General features: G+C 39.2%; 1 protein-coding gene across 9 annotated transcripts in view; it reads left to right on the top strand.

The window, feature by feature from the left end:
- The window catches only part of WNK2 (WNK lysine deficient protein kinase 2), a 116,768-nt gene that overhangs the window by 86,980 nt on the left and 7,502 nt on the right, over positions 1-22,286 (top strand). For 5 of the 9 annotated variants that reach the window (XM_087743512.1, XM_087743515.1, XM_087743508.1 and 2 more), the window contains 6 exons: positions 796-1,010; positions 3,048-3,263; positions 4,205-4,303; positions 9,584-9,628; positions 11,185-11,438; positions 19,877-22,016. In XM_087743512.1, coding sequence (XP_087599638.1) covers positions 796-1,010; positions 3,048-3,263; positions 4,205-4,303; positions 9,584-9,628; positions 11,185-11,438; positions 19,877-20,227 — 1,180 coding nt within the window. In that variant the 3' untranslated portion in view covers positions 20,228-22,016. Of the gene's footprint in view, positions 1-795; positions 1,011-3,047; positions 3,264-4,204; positions 4,304-9,583; positions 9,629-11,184; positions 11,439-19,876; positions 22,017-22,286 lie in introns of those variants that run through there. The other 4 variants (XM_087743513.1, XM_087743510.1, XM_087743511.1 and 1 more) reach the window with 4 other exon arrangements.

Raw genomic sequence — 22,286 nt, 5'->3', positions numbered from 1 at the left:
GCTATTCCCAGACTCATTTTTACAGTAGATAACCTAGTATCTGTTAGGCAGGTAAGACCCTCACTTCGCCTCCCATCGGATCTCTCATCAAGTCATCAGTCCAGTCTCGGCGGGAGGCTGGGTGAGCCTGGCAGGAGTCGTGCTGCCAGTCCCGAGAGCTAGCTTCTTTAAATTTGAACATTTTCTTTCTCTCCTGGCAGGTGATGGGTAAAAACTAGCATTAGATGTTAGTTTAACCAAAACATTAAACTTTATCTTAAGGTATAATGGCTTTATTGAATACAGATGATGCATCTTTTCAAAACAGAACTACAGTAATATAAAACCTTTAAACTGGCTTTATGGCATCATGAAATCTGCATTATAAATAAAATAATGATTCATGTACTAATGGCATTTTTATGGGGAGCACTTTTGTTTTTCTTCGTGTTGAACTCCTTCAAACTGATGTACATGCCTTGAGAGTTAACTTTTTTGAAGCCACTGGTTTGAAGAGAGAAATTCTGGAATAGTTTGGAGTTCCTGTCAGATCTCGTGTCAAAATCAGTTGTTTTTACTAAGGATGTTGAAAATCTTTTTAGCTGTCTAGGATTCTGTCTTATAAATTAATATTTGAGAAGTCAGTCACCACATTTGCCAGGTAGATTGTTGTAACTTCACATACTTTTGGATGAGCAGTTGGTTGTTTTATAACCAAAGACTGTTTTGTTTCTTTTTTTATAACTAATTATGCTGTCAAGATGTGGTGTTTTATCAAATACATCACTAGCAGAGTTCTTTATTTTTTATGTTTAGGCATATGAAAGAAATTGCTGAACTTCAGACTCAACAGAAGAATGAGATAGAGGCACTGTATATTCGGTTAGGGAAACCCCTTCCTCCCAACCTGGGGTTCCTTCACTCAGCCCCACCAAGCGGCCGTCGCCGAAGAACCAGCAAAAATAAATTGAAAGGTGGAAAACTATTAAACCCTCTGGTACAGCAGCTCAGGAGTGGAACATCAAGCACAAGTAGGTACACTAGGTTGCTTTCCATACGCCTGTTGTTTGTGTCGGTTGTGTTTCTGCTATGTAATTGCACAGACTGCAGGAAAGGTGCTGAATTTTTATTGGTTTTAGTACCAAGCTTGCATACTGTGAACTGTTTTTGAAGTGGGCTTCCTTTGGGACAGGCTTATTACAGCTGCCCAGTGCTGAACCATACATACCTTCTCTGCATCGGTTACAATGCTTGGCAGAGAATATTCCACTTCAATTTGGAATACAGCCTGGTTACATTTTCTCATCCTTTCTCCAAATGCAATTTATTGATGTTTGTATGCACTTCTTAGGTGCAGTTATCCTCTATTGATTATGTGCTGTATCTTGTTGTTGTTTATTTTTCCCCACAAGATGCTGTATAAATAAGATTGGATTGTAATTGCTCCCCCAAAGGATGGGAGGTAAAAACATTTATAAAACTGTGATGGCTTCTTTGACCACCTGAAGTAGTTTGGGATATTTCAAACAGTAGTACAGTCTTGAGTCATTATCTCTTTGGAAAGTATAAAGATATAATTCAACTGGGAAACGTTGATATACCCCAGTACCTATTTCTTCAGCAAAATTTAGAATAGAATATGAATAATTTTTCTTCCACTTAGTTCATGCTGTTATTTAGAGAAGCAGCAGCACTTCAAGCATTAACCCTGTATTTCAAACCTTGTTTTCGAAGTCACTGCATCATAGGTCCACTTTGAATTTCATTGCATCAATCTTAATTACAGACAGAGTGTTTTAGAGTTTTTGCTTTTAATTAAGGATTTCAACTGAGATAGGAAAAGCAAAGATGTTAAGAGGCAAGATATTCTGTGATCCATCTTGAATCTGAGTATTCTTGCCTACAGGAACTGAAGCAATGTTCAATGCTTTATACCTCTTTAGTTGCTGCTTCGCTGATGTGCATAGGTTTTACTTCCTTTCCTTGTGATGAGATACTCTGAATATCTGTTATTCTTGGTCCATTCATTTTCCAGTTTGTTCTTGGGTTCTCTCTAGCCATTTTCCCCTCTGTCTATTCACAAAACCCACATCTGTCTCCACTCGTGGATCTTGGCTCATATCAGTGTGCTACCCTAGTCCAAAGAATTTAAGCTTATTTCTGCATAAAATGTCCCAATTCTCCCCCCCCTTTTTTTTTTCTTGTCACCTTCAGTTAGAGAACAGAAATCTGCTCAGTCAGACTGCTACTGTGGTGCATGTTTTCCTTCATGCATTCCTTCTGTGTTATTTTCGTTTTCTGAGGCACTGTGTAAAGTTCACATTATCTTTGAGAATCCATATTCACGCCTGAGTCTTCTCATCCTTGACTATGCAGATTCCTCATTTTTTGGCCTTTCTAGGTCCTTTCTCAGGGATCAAGGGCAGGCACTTTCTAATATAGTTACTGTAATTGTCATTTCCACTGTTAGATGCTTTTGCTGATAAATCCATGTAACAAATGATTACAAAGGTATTCTGGTAGTAAGGCCTCTTTACCTGAGATATCCATGTAGCTAGGTATATAGATACAGATATTTATATATATAGACGTGTATCTATCTATACATAGATAGCTATAAATAAAGAGTTCCTCATGTCTTTGCAGCAACTTCTTATTTCACTCCATTTGCTTGCTTTCACCTTTCATGTTTGAGAGCAAACCTACATGTTCTGCTCAGTCGTTCTGTGCATTCATCCTCCTACTTAGGCACTTCTGCAGCTCTCACTTTATTTCAGCAGCACTCCTTGTGAGGTCCTACTCCAGCCTTTGTGAAAAATGCAGAAAAGAAACCGTAAAAATCAAACCCACTCCATAAGCTTCTTGGAGAAACTGGATCAGCGATAGTATATGTAGATTATTTTATGGTGCGGGCTATCTGTAAAGTCTGTGCTTCACACAGTATTTCAGAACTGCAAACCATTGTTCCTCTTGGTGGCAAAGTAATGACTATTTTTAGGCCAGCATTTTTATTCAGTGGTTTCCTAGCATTTGCCGTTGCATGTATTTTTTTTTGTTTGCTCTTTCAGGTAATCTTTCAGACTCTAAAGACTCACCCCACAAAGAAACAACTAAAACTCAGCCTGGATCTCCTGAAGCGGCAGCAGTAACTTCCCCTGCATCAGCCACCTTCGGGAAGGCTGTTCAGACGCAGCAGCCGTGCTCTGTCAAAGCCTCTTTGTCTTCTGACATCTGCTCCGGCTTAGGCCCTGAAGGAGGTGACGTGAATGCAAGCTCTGGCCAAGGTGATTTTTTCATACCAGCTGTTGGGCGTGTCTTCCAGCACATGCTAAAATTAGTTCGCTTCCCTTATGCTTGAACGTTTTAGGAGTGGATTTCACTTCTAGTGATATAGGAACATGAACCTTTGACAATCCAAATTACTGGGTTATCTTTAAAAAGATTGTTGCAGTATTGTCAGAAGAACAAAAGTAAAGTATCTTACCAAGTGTTAAGAGTCAACACTCAAGACGGCATGCTAATTTTTAGTAAGGAAATACCTTTTACTTTTGCCAGCAGTGTCTTTATACTGACACCTTTTCTGGAGTCTGCCTTACAGATTTCTGAGAAAAAAGAAAGGAAAACAAAAAAGATATAGAAGGATAGGAGATTGTTTTCTTTGGTTCATTTTGGGTTTTTTTTTAGCCCCTTGATACTGGTAGACCCAGAGTTCCTCATTATAAACTACCAAGCCATCTTGAGTGGGGAGGGGGGGGGAAAAGAAAAGGAAAAAAAAAAAAAAAAGAAAACCAAAACCAGAGAACCAAGTTTTGTTTCCTTTATCTAAGGGGTTAACTTTGTGCATGATTTTGGAGTCCCAGCTAAATGACCGTAGATTGGCTGTGTTCCCCAGTCCCGACCTCTGATACTTCTGTGTATTGCACACCTCCGTAGGCTTTGACTGATCTTGTTGCCATGCATATTGGAAGTTATAATGATGATTAAAATACCTTCCTCTCATTGCACATCCTGCCAAACTAATCTACGAAATATCTATCTGTTCTCTTCTGCTGTTATTGCATCCTTTGTGTATGGTCAAATAACTTACTCCTCTTTGGCAAAGTTAAAATGGAGATGTGGATGTTTAACTAACAAAGCTGATTTGACTGATGGTATAGGACATCTGATCACAGCTACTTGTACTTTATAAGTGTCTTTGTTTTCTTCCCTTTATATTCATTTGCAGGCTGGACGGTTTTCCACCAAACGTCTGAGAGAGTGACCTATAAATCTAGTAGCAAACCTCGTACCAGATTCCTCAGTGGACCTGTGTCTTTGTCCATCTGTTTGTATTTGTTCTTTTGTATTTTATCACAGTCCATCTTTCTTTTACCCCCTTTTTCCAATTCCATGTTTTATATCTCTAATATGTTTGGCAGGATGCCCCTTTTTCTGAACCATCTTTTCTTTCTTTTTATCTTTCTTTTAAGTAATCATCATGAACACACCTTATTTATATTAATTTTTCATATGAAAGCTTTTTTTGCACTGCTTTTGGCTCATGCCTGGGCACCAAAAGCATGTGTGGAAGATCTCATCATTTATTATATAGCCTTATGGTAAATTTTACCCTGGACTTATCAAAGCTTTTGTACTTTATGTGATTTATGTTGAAGTAATTTTATTTGCAATGTGGCAAATATACATGTCTGCTGTCCCGGTTCCAGCGACAACAAAAAGAAATCCATCCTTCTGTAGACGAATGGTCTCTTTCACACATGTTTGGACCATGAAGACATGCATGTAGCAAGCTGATACAATACTAGAAGGTCACTGAAGGGTATAACTTCCATACAAGGGCTGTATTAACACAATATACAGTACTGTTTATATCCACTCTATTTTCTTTAATTTTTTTTACCCGCTCTTTGCATGTGGAAATGCTGAGACAATAGTGCTCCAGCTAGTTCTTTCAAAATCTGTTTTCTAGGTGGGCTTTTCCCCATGCAGTCACTTCAATTACCTTAAGTGAGCAATTTTTTTATATACTTGTAAGCAGCAGGAAGATCTGGTTACTCCAAGGGAGAGTACCATCAACTTTTTTGTGTAAGCTGATCTGGCTGAAGCACTTTACTCAGTTTATTTTCTTATGACCTTATGTGACCCCAGAGATGAAGTCAATTAGCAGTTCATCAAAGCATAAATAAGTAAAAAGCAATATCAGATTTTCAGATGATACTTTGAAATGGATTGCTAGGATCCAGTATTTTTTGTTTCAAATAATTGTGCACCTGCTATTTGTACCCTATTTGTATGACTTCTAAAGTAATTGGCAATTCAACCAAATGATATCAAGCTATTTAATTAAAAAATTAAGACCTTTTTACCCAATCATATATGCTGCTTTTTAGGCAAACAGATTTTGCTTGTACAATAAAGATATGTTGTGCTGAACAGGTACTATAGGCCACTTACATATAATATTAGAAAGGCTAATAATGTTCTTGAAAATGTTTGGTTAACTAACTGTTCATTTGCATTAATCTCAGATCTCCCATCGGAGTTCTACATTGCTCATCATTATCCAAGTGGTACAGATCAAAGGCACAAGACCACTCAAACACATTCCTCCTAATTTTATGAATAAACAATATTTTAAAAAATAATCTTGATTTTTTTTTGTTTGAGGTCCCTAAAAGTCCAAGCACTCAGGTTCTTGAAAACTGATGTTTACTGCTCAGCATACTGAATTTATTATCATGCAAGTTTTTAACGACTATTGAAGTAATGAGACAATTTTGCATTCAGGGATTTTTTCTGAGAACCTGAGGGGAATTCTCAGTTCACAAATTTTCCCATTTGGTATTATAATGGACATAGTAGTTTCTTCCTCTGCGCATGTAATTCCCAGAAGTTGTTTCATTAATCTTTTACAGAATTACTATTCAGTAGGATGCAAAAAGACTGGGAGATGGCAATTAAAAACCAGCATATTAAAAATGTTTGGGTGCATGGATATTGTGAATGAAACCGAGGGAATATGTAAATCCTTCAAATCGTGAAGTTTCCCAATGATTAAATAACTCGGCACGACTAACTGCTTTCTGTTCCCAGCCCATATGCTCTCTTCTCGGTTTCTTCTGGGCAAAGTGTTCGGAGAGGAGGTTTGCACTCCCCCATTTCTGAGTCATACGAGGAGATGGACTGAGTTTCAGGCACTTAACCCTGACACATCCATCCAAAGTCACTGCTGCTCAGAGAGCGCAGCTTAGTTTCAAATACTGCCTGTCAAACTTGAGTGGCTGGACAGTTTTCCACAGCTGAATTACTGGTACATTTTGATGGGGATAGGAGGTTATTTTAGCTCGTTTTTCCAAGTCCAGCAGGTTGGTAGGGTGTGTGTGAAGGGACAAAGATGGGGCTGCATGTGGCCCCATCGTTCCCCAAGGGCAGCTGGGGCTGAGACTGCTGCTGGAAGGACGTATGGCTGGTGGTTCCATCAAGCTGGTATCCAGAGCAGCCGTGACCATGGGCCTCGGGAAGAATAGTGCTAGATGATGATGGGAATGCTAACTGGCTTGTGTTCCCTTCCCTCTGGAAGGGGGACACAAGTTGACCCAGTGTGCAGGCAGAGCCAAGCATTTGGACTAGGTGCTAAACATGTTTGCATCTTTCCTGCATGTTTGAGCAAGGAGGGCGTGTGTTGGAGGCATGCGGTGAGTGAGTGCTGGGTGTACGGGGCTGGGATGTGGCTGTTCAGTGCAGGCAGCTTGGTGGTGCGTCCAGGCAGCTCAGGGTCCTGGGTCTATTCCACAAGTCAAGGTTTCCCTGCGATTTTTTTTTTGGGAGCTGTTGGGAAAAGTTGTGCTGGATTTTCAGAAAGGCTCTGTAACTGTACATTTGATTAAGGAAAAACAACCCTTTGGGGAGCTTGGATATTCCAGTGTGAGGCTTGTAGTGTATTAGCAGATAAATTAGCAGCATGCTTTTAAAAAGAAATGTTCACATGCATTAAAGATAGTTTTAACAAATATCTTGCTCTGGTTACAAGATCCATCAAACTTGAACACTTTCACAGTGTTCTCCCAGAACAGCTTTTTGATGTGTTCCCCCTGTCCAATATTGGCTTTTCCTTTGCATTTTTCATGAAATAAAATATTTTTCATGGGCTTCAGCATAATTTTAGCCTGAGCTCCTTCCTTGGGTTAAATTGCAAGGGCGTCTTAGGGAAGAGTTTGCGCTGATTGTGAGTGGAATTTTCAAAAACTCCATTTGGCTTAGACTTGTAATCTTGTGTAAAGCAATTTTTGTCAGGTCTGTAGTAATTAATATGTTGTATGTGTATATATGATTATGGAAATGGTCTAACAATTTGTTGCCATTTCAATTTTTTTTTAGCTTTCAAGCTTTTTGGCAGCTGTTAGAGTGCAAATATGGGACAGTGGATTTTTTCTGTCCTGTATGATATAATAGCTACTTAATTTCTTAGATAAGAAACCTGGAATTGGAGGTAAAACACTCTGCTGAACTTTTGCAGTCTTAGATTAATCTTAATTATGATTCATCTCCTTAACTTTACAGCTATTAAACACCTTTATTTTAGAAGTAATACAATTAATCTGGTGAATTAGGTTTACCAAGTGCATTTTTAATTTAATTTGAATTTGAATTTAAACCAGTTGTAGCCGGTGATTGTCAGTCCCTGCTTCAGGCAATATCACCACTTAGACAATGTTTCTCATCTCTGAAGCAACATGCTGGAGTGATACAATTTGGAAGAAATAGCTCTCTCTTTGGTGATTGACTCTCCTGCAATATTTTCCTTAACGTTGGCTCCACTCACACGGGTATTTTGTGAATCTGTCTAGTATCACTGTTCTCTGTCACTTCTCCACACATATGGGGGCCCCAGGTTTGATTTGGCACCTGAGGTGCATATAAACTTGTGACTCAGTTTTCAGGAAGCAGAGGGGTTGGTAATTAAACTTTTTTACATGCATTTGAGCACGTACTGTAGTCAGCTGCCTGCTTTTATTTTTCGCAGGCAGTTGCTTTTCATTTGCATACATATTGTGCCAAATACTACCTATTGCTACATCAGAATGCTGCAGGATAGTTAAGAAAATAGCATTCTAGTATTACTGCTATTGATGTTTACATAATAGGAGTTGCTAGCTAACTTTAAGAGATAGGCAAGGTAAGGTATATCTGAGGGGAAAAAAAATTAGAAATACAACACGGATTGTTCAGTTGTGAATGTGACTTTTATTTGTTATCTAGGCTTTGAGATGAGAAACTGAACCTGGTCATGCTTGCATAAGACATTACTATAGTTATGTCCTTCTGATTTTCCTGGCATAGAAACCTCATTAAACTATATGAAATAATAAGAAAATCTTTCAAAGCAATCCTTCTGTTCCTCCTCATGCCACCTATATCAAAACACAAACATTTCTTCTCCCTTTTTTCCCCTCCCTCTTTTCTTTACTTTCTCTTCCTCAGTCTCTGACTGATGTCTCTCCTTTTTCCTTTGAAGACTCATTCAGAGCCTATGTCAACCTGGACCTGCAATCTCTGAGTTTAAAGCTGCATTTCTGGCACAGTAACATAAAATATCAACACTGGTTTGCTGTAGAGAAAAAGCATATCCATCCTGTATCTTGCTTTTTGCCCCACTCTCTGGTTTTGCTCATGTTTTCAAGTGCTTCTTCACAATAAACTTGCCATGCCCCATGTCAGATATTCATCTCCTCCCATACCATAATGATATTCTTCTTACCAAGTCCAAAATACCTTTCAGGAAATTTGGCACTCAAATAGAAATGGTGCTTATGTCTGGCAAGATCTGACAGTCAAGTAGGGTTCTCAATACACTTCTGGCACTCTTATCTATCCAACAGAATATGTAAAATCATGATGAAGGATGTAATGAGATAATAATGAAAAAAACATGTAGTTTGGTTAAATGAAAACTTGGCTACTCTGCTGGATTATTTTTCTGCACTTGGACAAGGCATAAGGGAAACTCATTCACAGTTACTTTCAATTGAAGTTCAGAATCTCACATTTAGACACAAATCCTACTAATAAAGTATTTGGAAACAATTGGCCTCAGACCTGCAGAACAATGTATCTTTTTGGACTTGTAAAACAGGACTTTTAGGGTTGTTTTACAGTTTGTCTTTGCAGCCAGACTAGCTTGACTTGTTCCTGAAAGCATTTTTGGCCTCCTATCACAAACTGAATTGACATCATTTCCTGCATAAATGGACTAGGAATCAAAACCTCCAATTAGGAAGCCAAGGCAATTCGGAAAAAAAGAAAAGAAAAAAAAAACCAACCAAAAAAAACCCAAAACCCCAAACAAATGCATCTTTAAGTCATGAGACCTTGCTTTTGGCATGCTATTGTACTTTTCAAAGCTTCTGAATGGCTGCACATTAAGAAAGGTTTGAGCTGTCCAGTTATTTAGACTTCCTTTACTCACCTGAACTGCTGACTTTGTCTGTCCTTTCTTGCAAAATAACTACTTTTTGATTGCTTAAAAGTACAGAAGCTTGTCCGTCAGATTTGTTGTGTTTAGTCTTACCTAATTCTGTATGTCTTGTATTGTTTTACCTTGTAGGGTCCACCTTGAAACGACTATGTCTAGGCAAAGATCACAGTAGTAGTAACTATCCCATTTTTGTTTCTCAGTATTTCCTTCATGGCATGGGATGTTTTTTGCTTTTTTTTTATTATTTTGTACTAAAAGCTAGTTGTTTAATAAATAGAGCTGATGCACTTATACTGGTATGAAATTAGACTGTATAAATTGTGATACTTTCATAATACTGCATGTGCTGTGATGTCTTGGGAACCACGCATGCTGCAAGACAGTTGTGGTATTCTTTGTGTGTGAGACTGTGCACGCATGCGGCAAGAAAACTGGATTCAGTGTTTGTCTTTCTGAAATACACACCTTTATATGACTGCAGTTCTCTGCTGGAGGAATTTATAGCTTAAAACAATCTCGTTCCTGTTGAGCTGCATGAAATATTAAACACTAATTGAAGAGCTTTCCTGTCAAAATACTTATTTTTCCTCACTGGTCCCTTCCCCCATGCAAAGGAAAAGGAAATGAGCAGTATTCACTTAGAAGTTATGTTGCAGGTTGAATGCATGATCATTTAAAGGTTATTAATGTATTTTATATAACCATAGGACTAATTAGTTTACTCGGTTTCATTGGCTGGTAACTGATTAACAGAAAAAAGAAGACTGAATGTTCATGTTTGCTTATATAATAATTTTACTACAGTTCTATGAACTTTTTGCTTGGAGAGATGGTCTTTACTTCAAATCTTCACTATGTCAAATAGGTTAGCTGAAAAGTTATTTTATATTTTCTGCTTAGGTCAAATTCAGGCACCTTCAGTTGCTGTTCCCTGCTGATCTTGCTGTGTCAGACTTGTAGTTATCAACACATAAAAAGGACAGATTTTTTTTTTCCTAGTTCTTCTAGAAATAAGTGAACATATAAAATTAAATCTCTGTCAATACTCTTCCTATCTGCTTTTATCTATACCAAAAGTTCTGTATCTTTATCTCTGTCTCAAAAACCCACACACCCACTGTGTCCTCCTCTCTCCTCTTTCTTCTGTACATTCATGGTCCTGATGTTGGTTTTTTTTGGCCAAAAAACATGCAGATGGCAGAGTAAATGGTCCTAACATCATTGAGAGATACTGTGGGTTCCTGGAGCCTTTGAGCCGTAGTAGCCAACCCTAGTTGTAATCTATATGACAGTTACATTTTTCCAGGAGGACAATAAACTTATGCAAGTAAAATAAACAGTAAATTCATTTTTAAATGCATGCAGTTTTAGCAAGTAATATATCCTGCCTCCCACTGTCTCATGGTAGCCTCCTCTGAAGAGACTTTCTAAGCCTTAGGATGTCAGTGTTATTGGGACTGTATTTGTTTCTTCTCTCTGAGTCATTAATTTTGCCTAGAGAGAAGTTGTGGGCGCAACAGTGAGTGGCTGAGGTAACATAATGTGATAGAAAATATGAATGCATTGGACTTGGACCATTTCTTTAAGCAAAGGTGTTCTGTAGAAAGGAGGGGGAGGGTTAAAAGTCTGAAAAGCCACCATTTGAATTGCAGTGGATGAGAAACTGTTTGAGGAGCAAAGTGGTGAAGCAGAGATGCCATCCTCAACTTTCTTTGTGTGTGGTTTTCCAGGATCCTCGACAAACAGTCTTGTAACGTGTCCTGAGCCACTCCCGCAATCAACCCTGCAGGTTCAGGCCAACAACAGTAACAACAAGAAAGGGACGTTCACAGATGACCTTCACAAGCTGGTTGACCAGTGGACAAGCAAAACTGTTGGAGCTGCACAGACAAAACCTTCTTTAAACCAACTGAAGCAGAACCAAAAAAGGCAAGACATGGAGCCAAAGGCTAATCCCATGCAAACACAGAATGAGACATGTGGAGTAAGTGGCACTCCTTGAAGAATGTACCTTTTGCTATATGTCTGAAAGCCTTTGCAGAACTCAGATTTGGAGGACTAAAATTACTTCAGATAGATGCTTCCTATAAATGTCCATTTCTTTTCATTAAGTACTAAACCAGATTTTTTTTAAATTGTCTTTTGGAATAATCTTGAGGGATATATGGGCTGCAATATATATATATAAAAAATATATTTTTAAATTGCAAACTGCTTATTAACAGCAACATACAGCAATACTCATACAGTTAACCATATGTTGCTCAACTTAAGTTTTAACTATTCCTAAAGTTTTCTTCTTTTGATGTTTAATATTAATCTTCCTTAGCCAGAACAGTGGCTGGGCTGGTGGCTTTGTGGTAACGAGCCTTTGTTTTAGTGGAAGCGGAGTGAGTGCTGCGCTGAGATAAGGGACAGCTGGATGTGTTTGTGAACCTTGCTTGTCGTACTGGGCATCTTTGAGGCGCTCTGCCTCATGAAAGTACCATCTTCAGAAACGCTGTGAAAGTAAACTACAACAAAATGGAAATTGGAAGCGCTCCCATTCATCCCCTCTTGTTTTCAGTATCAGGAAAAAAACGTTGTGATGTGCATTTGTGTCTGTGTTCAGTGCTTGTTTTCATGGCTGAGTGATAATATGGAGGCAGGCACAAAAATGAATGAAGATGTATCCAGAATCCCAGTTTACCGTTCTGTCCCACCCTGATCTGGGTTTCCAGACCTCTCCCTCCTCCTCACGGTTGGATGATTCTTTGACTAATAATTTTTGCTGGATCCATTTTTTTTGAAGACTGGAAATTGAGCCAAAGTAGAGGAAAATAATTTTAAAAGCAAAGAAACAGTGAAAACCAAACCAGCAAGGGACTGCTTTGTAATCCCTTAAAAACAAGATATCTGGATCTGGATAGTAGACCATTGCTTTTTTGGCATGTTGAAGGAAAAAAAAAAAAAAACTTGTATGCAGCAGTGGTAGCTCTATAGTTATTCATGAGGTAAGACGTGAGGAACCGCATTAACGCATCTGCTTTGCTACCTGCTGGTTTCAGAGTTAGTAAGGTCACTGACCTCACAGGGAAAAGCATTTGTGCAAATTTATTAAGCAATTTTATGTCAATTCTTAGTTGCCATAAATGAACAAAAACCGGAGAGTAAATAAGCCCTCTGCGTAGTGATGGTTTAAGCAGTATAAACCCATTCTGGAGTAACAGCGACATCTACTTAAGACCCTTTTAGTTCTCACAAAATAAGTCAAAGGATGTACTAGTAAACACAAATTGAAGATTTCTAGAAAGTGTTGGTGAGGGCGCAGGTTTTGTTCTGTTAAGTCACTTTGTACTCTCTTTTGTGCTTTTTGCAGCTTGATGTCTTTTCCCTGAGACTCCTGCAGTAGTTTGAAGTATTCGATGGGGGTGTTCTGCCCATTTGTAACTCTGGAAAAGAGCGGTTATTTTGCTTATTTAAATCACCTGTTAACATCTATTTAGGGCTAATTTTACCTTCTGTAGTCTTGGTGTCTCTGTTTCAAAGCCTGTGGAGATGGCAGAATATTGCTGTGAGAGGAACAGGAATGTCCCTGTCTTAATACACTTATTTTAGAGGGTTTATTTCTTTTTAGAACATGGCAGTTATTCCAGGAAATTAACAAGGCTAATTGAAGTCTTTTAGAGATAATTTACCAAGAGCTCAGAGAGGTTGGGATTCCCTGCTCTTCATTTCACATTATTCGTTGTTGCTTGGAAGAGTGGCAGTCAGTTGGAGACCTTCTGAGCCCTGTGCCAGCTTACCCTGGGTGGTTTTGTGCATAAAGTCCTTGTAGGGCCGTGTGGGCTGCAGAAGAGATGCAAAGGTAGATGGCAAATCTTCCTAGCATGGTTATTGTTGGGGTATTTTGGCCATGAAAATGGCACTGCATACCAGAGATGACAGAAAACAGGGCAGTGGATATGATTTAAGACTTTTACAACAGCACAAGGGCTGTTTTGGGAGTTGAGCATCATTCTGCTGATTGTACCTTTCGAAATTCACCCTAAAGGGGAAATTGAAGTTAAGGGAGGAGAGGGCTTCATGATGTTGGGAGAAAAATAGCCAACAGAGGAGGAAGGAAATTGTGTGAAAGGACCCTTAGTCTGGACAGCCAGACAGGTGACCAATAACATCAGTTCTTGGAGTGATGAGTTACATGGGGAGATGTTACACCTGCAATCAGTGTTGAGTCCACCTTTTAAAATGGTATTGAAAAGATGAAAAGAACTCGGGAAATCACATAAAGGATGGAAAAAATAGCTTTCTAACAAGGAGCATATAAAGCTCAGGCTGTACATCTTCAGCCCATCTGTTAACACCATCTTTTCATCATCTTTTTGATCAAATACAAAAAATGCCTTCGCAAGAAAAGAATAAGGAGCACTAAACAGATTTCCAGCCCATCAGAGAAAGTTATAATAAGGTTTTATGTTGGAAATAAGGGCTAGATAAATTGGAAATGTGGTGATTCTTATGCCCCCTTTTTTTTCCTTGACTGGAACAAACTAGCAGGAAACTGTTAGGGCAGGTTGTCTCATTATCTTCAAACTGGGTGTTTTGTTTTAGGAGATGTTATTATTGGTCCCATGCAATGATCAGAAATGAGGGGCAGGAGGGAGGCAGTATTCATACCTTCACTTCCAAATTTTTCTCTGGAGGTTATTGGACAGAAAGATGTCTCCTTGAAGAGGTTTTTAAACGGGAGTAGGAGTGATATGAGTTGTCCTATGGTGCTCTGTTGGTTATAGGTCCCCTGGAATTGGCACCACACAGAGGCCATATAGGCGATGAGCATCCTCCTGGGGTGAAAGTCTAGGGCTTCTCTTATACAAGATATGACAAAGAAGGCATCAAACCAAATGGCCTCTTTCCACTCTGTATAAATTTTTTTTCGGTCTCTTAGGCCAATGGAAAATTGCAACAAATCCTTATTGGTTAGGGGTAGAGTTATTTTATTTTATTTTTTTCATGTATTGTTTTCTCTTACTGTCCACCCACTGTTATTAATATGCAAGGTAGTTGTGTGGCCAATTTCAAGTCTTCTCTTTCACCCTGGAAACAGAGGACTAACTTTCCTGAGTTATCTTTTTTCTTGAGATGCTTCTACCACCATCAGCAAATTGTTTACTGTGTGAATACAATGTATTATTGGTACCTTTTTTTTAACTAAGTGAAGGCTACACTCAACTCAGAAGAGAAATTGGTGGTGCATTTAATAAGAGTTAGTGGTTTTATTTTCTTCCTCTTTGTCATCAGAAGTGTAGAAAGCAATAAAATATTTGCAAAGGGATGCAAAGGAAGACTTCAAATTCTTCTTTGTTTCTGTGGAAGTTACCTGTTGGTTTGCCTGCAAATCCTGGTTGATACATATTAGAAGTTTGTGGGGGAACCTTCAGGCATCCAATTATGTCACAGGAGCACTGAAATATTCCTTTTCAAATGTTTTATTTAAACATGGAAATACGTATGGATTGTCATCACCAGTAATGTGAAATGTGATAGGATATATTAGGAAGAACTAAAGTCAAACTGCCTGATAATAGTTATTTCTCTTGTGCTCATCCATGTTGAAGACATGATGAGATAATCCTTTTTTTTACAGGTAATTGTGGTTATCACCAGTCAAGGAATATGCTTAGGAATGTGAGCTGCCTTGTGTGTAGAGAGTACTGAATATTGTGTAGCTAAAGGTATTATTTGAAGATGCCTGGGAATAAAGGGCTTACCAAAAATATGTTTTCTGTTCTTCATACTGTTACATAGCTCCATGGGTTTTAAAGAAAAAACTATTACCCAAAAAAAGCTGTAAACATGTTCCAAGTCCATAAAAAGGTTGTTTCTGTGAAGCATGCAGGTCTGTGTCAGTTGGTGACGTGTGCTGGTGCTTAGACACCATCAATAATAGCTGCACATCTGTTTGCATTTAGTACATCTTGATTTTAATGAGCTGGCTGCCTGGGAAGCAGGCTTTCTGGAGATAGCCACAGACGCAAAAATGGAATGGAAGGACTATTAACACCTTTTACTGTGTCTTCTGTCTCCATTGGATTGGAATAATAATAAAAAAGCAGAATGAATCCGTGTTTGAAGCTATTCAACACTGCCTTCTCGGTCTGAATGTCAGAATAGCTTTCCAGGAACCTGGAAGAGCACAAACACAAATCTTCAGTAGCACCTAAGAACTTGGAGTTTTCAGCAAACTGGAAAAGGATGATAAAAAAAGATGTATTAGCATCTTTGCCCGGCTTGTGTTGGCAGCCAGCTCTAACCCTGTCCTGTGATGGAGACGGTTTTGTTTCAATGGTAGTTGAAAGTAAAAGTTTTACAGAAGTAAAACAGTAATGCTAATAACGTAGCCATCAAAATGTAGCTGAAAGAAAAATAATCTCAATCCTGCATTTTTAGAATGAGTTGTGATAGTACGGTCAGCTTTCACAGCAGAATTACCCAGTTTCATCTGTTCTAATGTAAAAAAATAAATATTTATGATGTTTATAAGTCAAACATAACTATTAGCTATATACTTTCACAGTACTGTAGCTATGAATATTGCTAAAGTGGCACTTTAGAGGTTGCTTGGTAAAGCATGATGGAAAGTTAGAGAATTAAAAAAAGAAGTGCAAGGAACAGATCTTTTTTTCTGAACTACCATAGCCTTTGTCCAGTGGGGTTTGTTTCGTTTTTACCTATGTTTTTGTGTATGTTCTTCTTCGTGTATATATTATTCTTGTTTTCTAAATGAGTATGTATGATTATCTGGGGGAACAGGAATAAATGGTGGCAGGGGAAGGACTGGCAGCCAAAGGGAGGCATTTGGGGAAGCAGGAGGCTCTTACCTGGCAGGGACTCATACAAGCCCTCGGGGCAGAGGCTTATTAGTGCAGGGAGAGTTTAGCAAGTGCAGGAGGGGAGGTCGTGTGAGCAGAGGTACGAAGGCAGCAGGCTGAGATGCTGCCATAGGCGTTCGTTAAGTAAGTGTATTGCTTCTATAGAGGAGGCTAATTGAGATGCAGAGGGAAGGAGGAGTGGGGGGAATTTCACTTCCTTCCCATATAATATGGGATACATTTTAGGATGTTGGCGCAGTCTTCCTTCAAAAAAAAATAAAAACCAAACCCCTATTAAATATCTCTAGCAGACAGACTTTTTTACATGGTGATGACAGAGGTATATTTTGCAGTGCGTTTGTTAGATTCATTAAGTTTGAGACTGTGTCTACCTTACCAGCCTGCTTAAGGCCAGGTCAGCTGACTTTACTAGACTCAAGACAGGCAGCCGAACAAACAGAAGTAAATTAATGCTGTAATACTAAAAATGAAGTAATGCCATCCATAGTTGGATAAGTCATATAGTCAATCTCATTCCTCATTGCTAGTGTTGCGTCATCTAAACTTGAATTAGGAAGGGAAAAGACAACTTCTGCTTTACGCTCCTGCAGGAGGATTAGAGTATTTTAAATAAACCCCAAACACTTTTCTTATATGACTGCAGGCTATGGCTGTAAAGATCTTCTGGTTTTCAGTGATCTCTAAACATTGAGCTGGATACAGGGGTCTGATATTGTACCACTTGTTTTTAATTCCCAAGACAAATTCAATATAAAAGAAACAATTCACACCCATATCTTCAAGCTGTGGGTAGAATACCAAAGCCCAGAAGATGAACTGGAAGCTGAAGCCTTGTTGCCACTAGGATATAGTGTGCTGTAGTTGATGCACATTTTGGAATCGACAGCTTGTGCCAGAACTGGCACCTTTCAAACAAACTTGCAAAAATGACAAGGTAATAGCTAAGAGGAGAGGTCCCCTGGGCAAGCAGAGAGCTGCAGATAACAAATGTGCCCTTTCAGCACAGAATTGGGCAGCTTGTGAGTAACAGGAGAACTTGCAGGTTCTCTGCTTCACTTGTGAGCTTCAGCCCCCTGGCAGGTTCCTTTGGTGTACCTCTGTTAAAATACCAGCCTGATTGATTGAAATGCCAAGCTAGTTCTGTTTACAGCCGTGACTTTGACCCCAGTGTAGGTACACACCTTTTCCATCACCGTGTGAATGTCCATCTGCTTCCCTTTGAATTTTATGAACAAAGTGACTGCTAGTCTCCTGGCTTTCCTAGAGCTGGGAAATCCATAGCTCCTTGTGCTGTTTTGAAGACCATTCTGGTGCATGTTGGGTTTGATGTTTCAGTTTGCACCTACATGCAGGAAGACACGGGTTGTTTCAGCCTCTATCGGTGTTGAGTCATCATAGCTGGTTAAAAGGTAATTGTTAAAAAATGGCTTTGACCAAGACTTCTATCCAGGGGAGGATGCAAGAGCTAGATGTCTTGTTGCTTCTTAAAGTGTGTTTTGCTCCCTTGAAGCATGCAACGAAGGTAGAGGAAGCAACCTTAAATCATTAACGTGCATTTGTCATGACATTGTAGCAGGTTTTAATAAGTATGTGTAATAGTTGGGTTTGGAGCATGATGTAATTTTATTCCTGGTTGCACATATGTAGCCTTAAATACAGCTGCTGCTTTACTGAGTAATTTAGCTGAGGACAAAAAAGTCAAGCAGCACGAATCGGGTAGAGGTAGATTTCTCAGCATTTTAAAAGAACTGAAAATAAGCTTTTTCAAGTTAGAATTTTTAATTAGGACCACTTCCTAAAATGCCACCTTACATTTTCAATGCTACCATATAATCTGTTGCTTGTATAAGAAATTATCTACTTCAGTTAGGTACGTTTGCAGGCATCCATTGTTATCCACTCACAGTTGTCTAGTTTGGTGGAAACCATCATTTTGAGGATGTTAAAACATGGGTCTAATAATAAGTTAAAGAAGTCTTCGGGTCTTAAAAATGTGTCCTCAGTTCCTCTGTTTATTGTTCTTCATTTTCTGCTGTTAATTTTGGTGGATTTTTATATATTAATGATGTCAAATTCATTATACCGAAGCAACTATTTCTCTTAGTTTGATGCTCCCCGTCAGATTCATTTCAGATTACAACTGGAGACAGTGAAGTGAAGAAGGATATTGGATATTTCTGAGTTTTTCTAAAATTTGCTTTGGAGGACAGGTTAATGCCCCAAGCAGTAAATCCCAGAGTGACATTGCCATTTTTAATTGAGAAGAGACACTAAAATCAGAAACATAGAGTAAGCATTCCGCACAGTCTTATATATATATTCATTTTTTCTGCTGATATTTCACCTTCGTACCAATTTTATCAATTTAATGTGAAATACCAAATTAATGGGAGATTCCTGGGCTTAAATAATACTCTTTTTTTCTTATGCCATGAGTAGATGCTGGCTTGGTGGGAACCATGGCAGGAAGTTGTAAATTCTGTGAAATTAAAAATGTAATGCAATGCTGCAAACCCCATCTGCAGAGAGAGTGGATTTTGGATAACGATTGTTTTCAGAGCATACAATTTGGGAAGCTCCACCATCCCAGTATTTAGGAAGGAGAGCTTTCTCTGTCCCTCACATGCAAAAACTGAATAATTGAAGTGGATGTTAATAGAATTTTAGAAAAATATCTAGCATTGGTTCCAGCAGCTCCTGAGGCAGGAGCAGCTCCTGATGTGTCCTTGCTGGTTTACCTCGCCTGGTCTCCCAGTGCTGGGTATTTGACCGCTGTAGAAAATCTCTTTCTGTTCTTCGCTACTCTTAGTTCAGTGAGGCCAAATGACCCAGCACAAACAACTTGTTACAGAAATATGTGCTAGAATTTTTAAAACCTGTTCTGGGGATGGCTGCAAGAACTTGGGGTTTTTGCAAGATTTGGGGGTTTGTTTGGTTTTTTGCAAGATTTGGGGGTTTCTTTTTTTGCAAGATTTGGGGGGAGGGTTTGCAAGATCTGGTTTAATTCTGTATTTAGTTTAATTTATTTACTTTTATGCACAAGACTGAGCATAAAAGATACTTGGGTTACTCTGGACATTTGAGATTTTTCATGGTTTTTTGTGTGGTGTTCAGTTCTCGCCTGTTCAGCGATGCTTCCTGCCTCCTTAAATTGTAAGATTATGTTCAGACAGCTTTCCCCTCCTCCTCATGTGAACCTTTGCTATTAATTTCCAATTTTTGGTCTTAAAAAAACCGAACAACTAAAACAACTAAACCAAAACCCAAAAAACCCTCACAAACAAAAAGACAAAAAAAAAACCAAAACACAACCAACCCCCAAGCTCCAAGGATGCTGTGCCACCTCTGTGCTCCCCTCCAGGCTGACAGCCCACTTGCAGGTGCCCAGATGTGGGGCAGGGGTGCTGCCAGCGTGGGCCATGCCGCTGGCAGAGCAGCACCACCGTGGTCCCAGCACAGACACACGTGTCTCGGCATGCCAGCGCTGCCTGCAGCAAGCAGGGAAAGAGAAGCTTAATAGCGACGCTTTTTCTATTTTTTCTTTTTGTAGGTTAATTCGGTAAGAACGGGATTGGGGAAAAAGTGCATTGTTCCAGTGTCTTGCCCCATGCCCGCTGCGTTAGCTCCTGGAGCTTCACCGTCCCTGCCAGTGCCTATGCCAGGGCCTGCCCTCCCTGGCACAGTGACACCTTATGTGATGCCTCTTTGTCAGTATGGAGGAGTTTTCCCTACACCCGTTTACGGAGTGCAGTGGTCGGGGCCAGCCGCGCAGCCCAGGATTGTCAGAGGTCCAAACATTGCACAGTTCTCGCCTCTCAGCAAAACCTGCTTGCAGATGTACCCGGTGCCGCTGCAGCAACCTACTGCTGAGCCGCCTGGCCCACACCTGCGAATGACGTAGTTCAGTTGCCTTGCCATAGGTAATGATGGTTTCAGCGTTGTCATGTGGAGTGTTTGATCTGTAGATGCCATATGTGTTGGATGAGGCGGGGGTCCAGGTCGGGCCCGCTAGCATACACAGCCATACACTGCATCTAGCAATCACTGTGAAATGGTTTCACAAAAGATAGTTTGTTTGTTCTGGCAATATTTGTTTATATTTCATTGCTGAAGACACTTTATTCTGTTGTGTTCTGATGTTTTACACTTGAGATCCTTAAAGTCGATGTACTTGAATTGATGACTAGAAAATTGTACTAACCCCTGCAGGAGTACAGTGCCTTGAATTTCAGCTTTTCAGTTCCAGCTGGAAAGAGATGTAAAATTATTTGAAAGGTGTATTTTATTTACTTGTGAGTTGAAGTTCTTTTTATTTGCAGAGATACTGAAGGTTTACAGTCAACGTTCTTCATCAGTTTTGTTCTGCTGTAAATACTTTTATTTTAATTCATGGGTTGAATTTTTGTTTCTGAAGCTTTTAAAAAAATAATTGTGAGGTGAGGTTTGTTTGAGATGCCTATCAAAAAATTGTGTTTGTACAAGGAGTAGTGAAATGCACATTTTTAAATAGGAGCATTTACAGAGTGATCCAAGTAAGTTGTATATAAGGACAGGTAATAGCTTCGGGCAGCGCAATTCATTCTCTTCCCCAGTCTTTGGTAAAGTTGTTGTAGACAGCAACTTACTTCTCTAACAGGCAGGCAAATACTGTTTTCTTCTGGATCAGCAGCAAATTGGATTACATTTTCTTTCCCCTATTGGGCTTCTATAATTTAGTTAGATTACAAATTCATGCATGTTTCATAAGTGAAAAAATATAACTGAAATCTTGATTGTAGGAGAACATGTCTCCAGGTTTCTGTAAGAACCGTGTAAGTACAGCACTTGTGTGTATTCTGGCTTCAGTTCACCCACCGAGGTTAAGAATGGTGTTTTGCCACTGATGTGCTAGCAGTATTCATGCTAAAACAGAATAAAAATGTGAAGCTATTCTTTTTCATATCTGATACTTCAGTTTTGGAGTCTCACCACATTTTGTTTGAAAATTTGGGGTTTTTATATATAGTTTTGTTTTACTTAAGTTTGCGCTCTAGGTGGCATGGACACCTCTCTCCTGTTTGAAAGTTGCTTTTTGCCCATTTTACTGTGCGTAGAGTCTCCATCTGCACCTCTCAGTCTAAAGGCACAAGATAACCACTAAAACTGATCTTTTGATGGTAAGTCTCTTCTCACCAGAAAGCGCTAAGGGAGAGCATTCAGGCCCAGGTCACGAGCCATGCAGTCGCATCTGAAGGCACGTTGCTCTGTATCTCTACTGCAATGACATTTTATACTGTCTGCTGAAGGGCAGAGATGTCTTGTGCTGCCAAGCTGTGAATTGTATAGTTCTATTGTACTTTGAGCATTATATATGTCTAAATTATTTTGTTTGTACCCTTTGAATATATTATTCCATCAATTCAGTTAGAATTGAATTTTATAGACAATTATGCAGAGTCTTCTGCCTGGGCAAAATACTTCCTGTAGTAAGAGATTTCTGTTCTCTGTAACATGTATCTTTAATTTGTTTGGGTTTTTTAGATTCATGTCTGTATGCTTCATGAGCAAACATAGAAAATATGTTCTCACACCAGTTTTCCTTCAGCTTGCACTGAATCTTACAGTTTATGTCGCTATTGCCTGTTGTATAGTCCATCCCTTGTATACTGACGAAGTCAGTGGCACTAAAAGCCCCGAGAAATTGTATAGATTAAAAAGAAGAAAAATAAACATTTTGTGCTTGAAAATTGTGTGAAAAACCTAGTGTTTTTCTAAAACGTAGAATTGTGTCCATTCCCAGCTGTTCGGGTAACTACATTTGTTTTCCAGACTCTTACCCCTTCACTTGTGTAGAAGCAGCAGATGTGATACCTCCATGGTTTCTCGGGTTCTGCCCATAACTGACATGTCCCACCTCATGGCAGCTGTAGAATTGAAACGGTGCTCCAGAAGTGATGTAGTGCCACCTGCAGATTACGTTG

Source organism: Nipponia nippon, unplaced genomic scaffold, assembly GCF_047370975.1.
Source record: "Nipponia nippon isolate SJK-2023a ecotype South Korea unplaced genomic scaffold, ASM4737097v1 scaffold_9, whole genome shotgun sequence".
NCBI classification, from domain to species: Eukaryota; Metazoa; Chordata; class Aves; order Pelecaniformes; family Threskiornithidae; genus Nipponia; species Nipponia nippon.
This window is presented reverse-complemented; position numbering and strand designations above follow the sequence as displayed.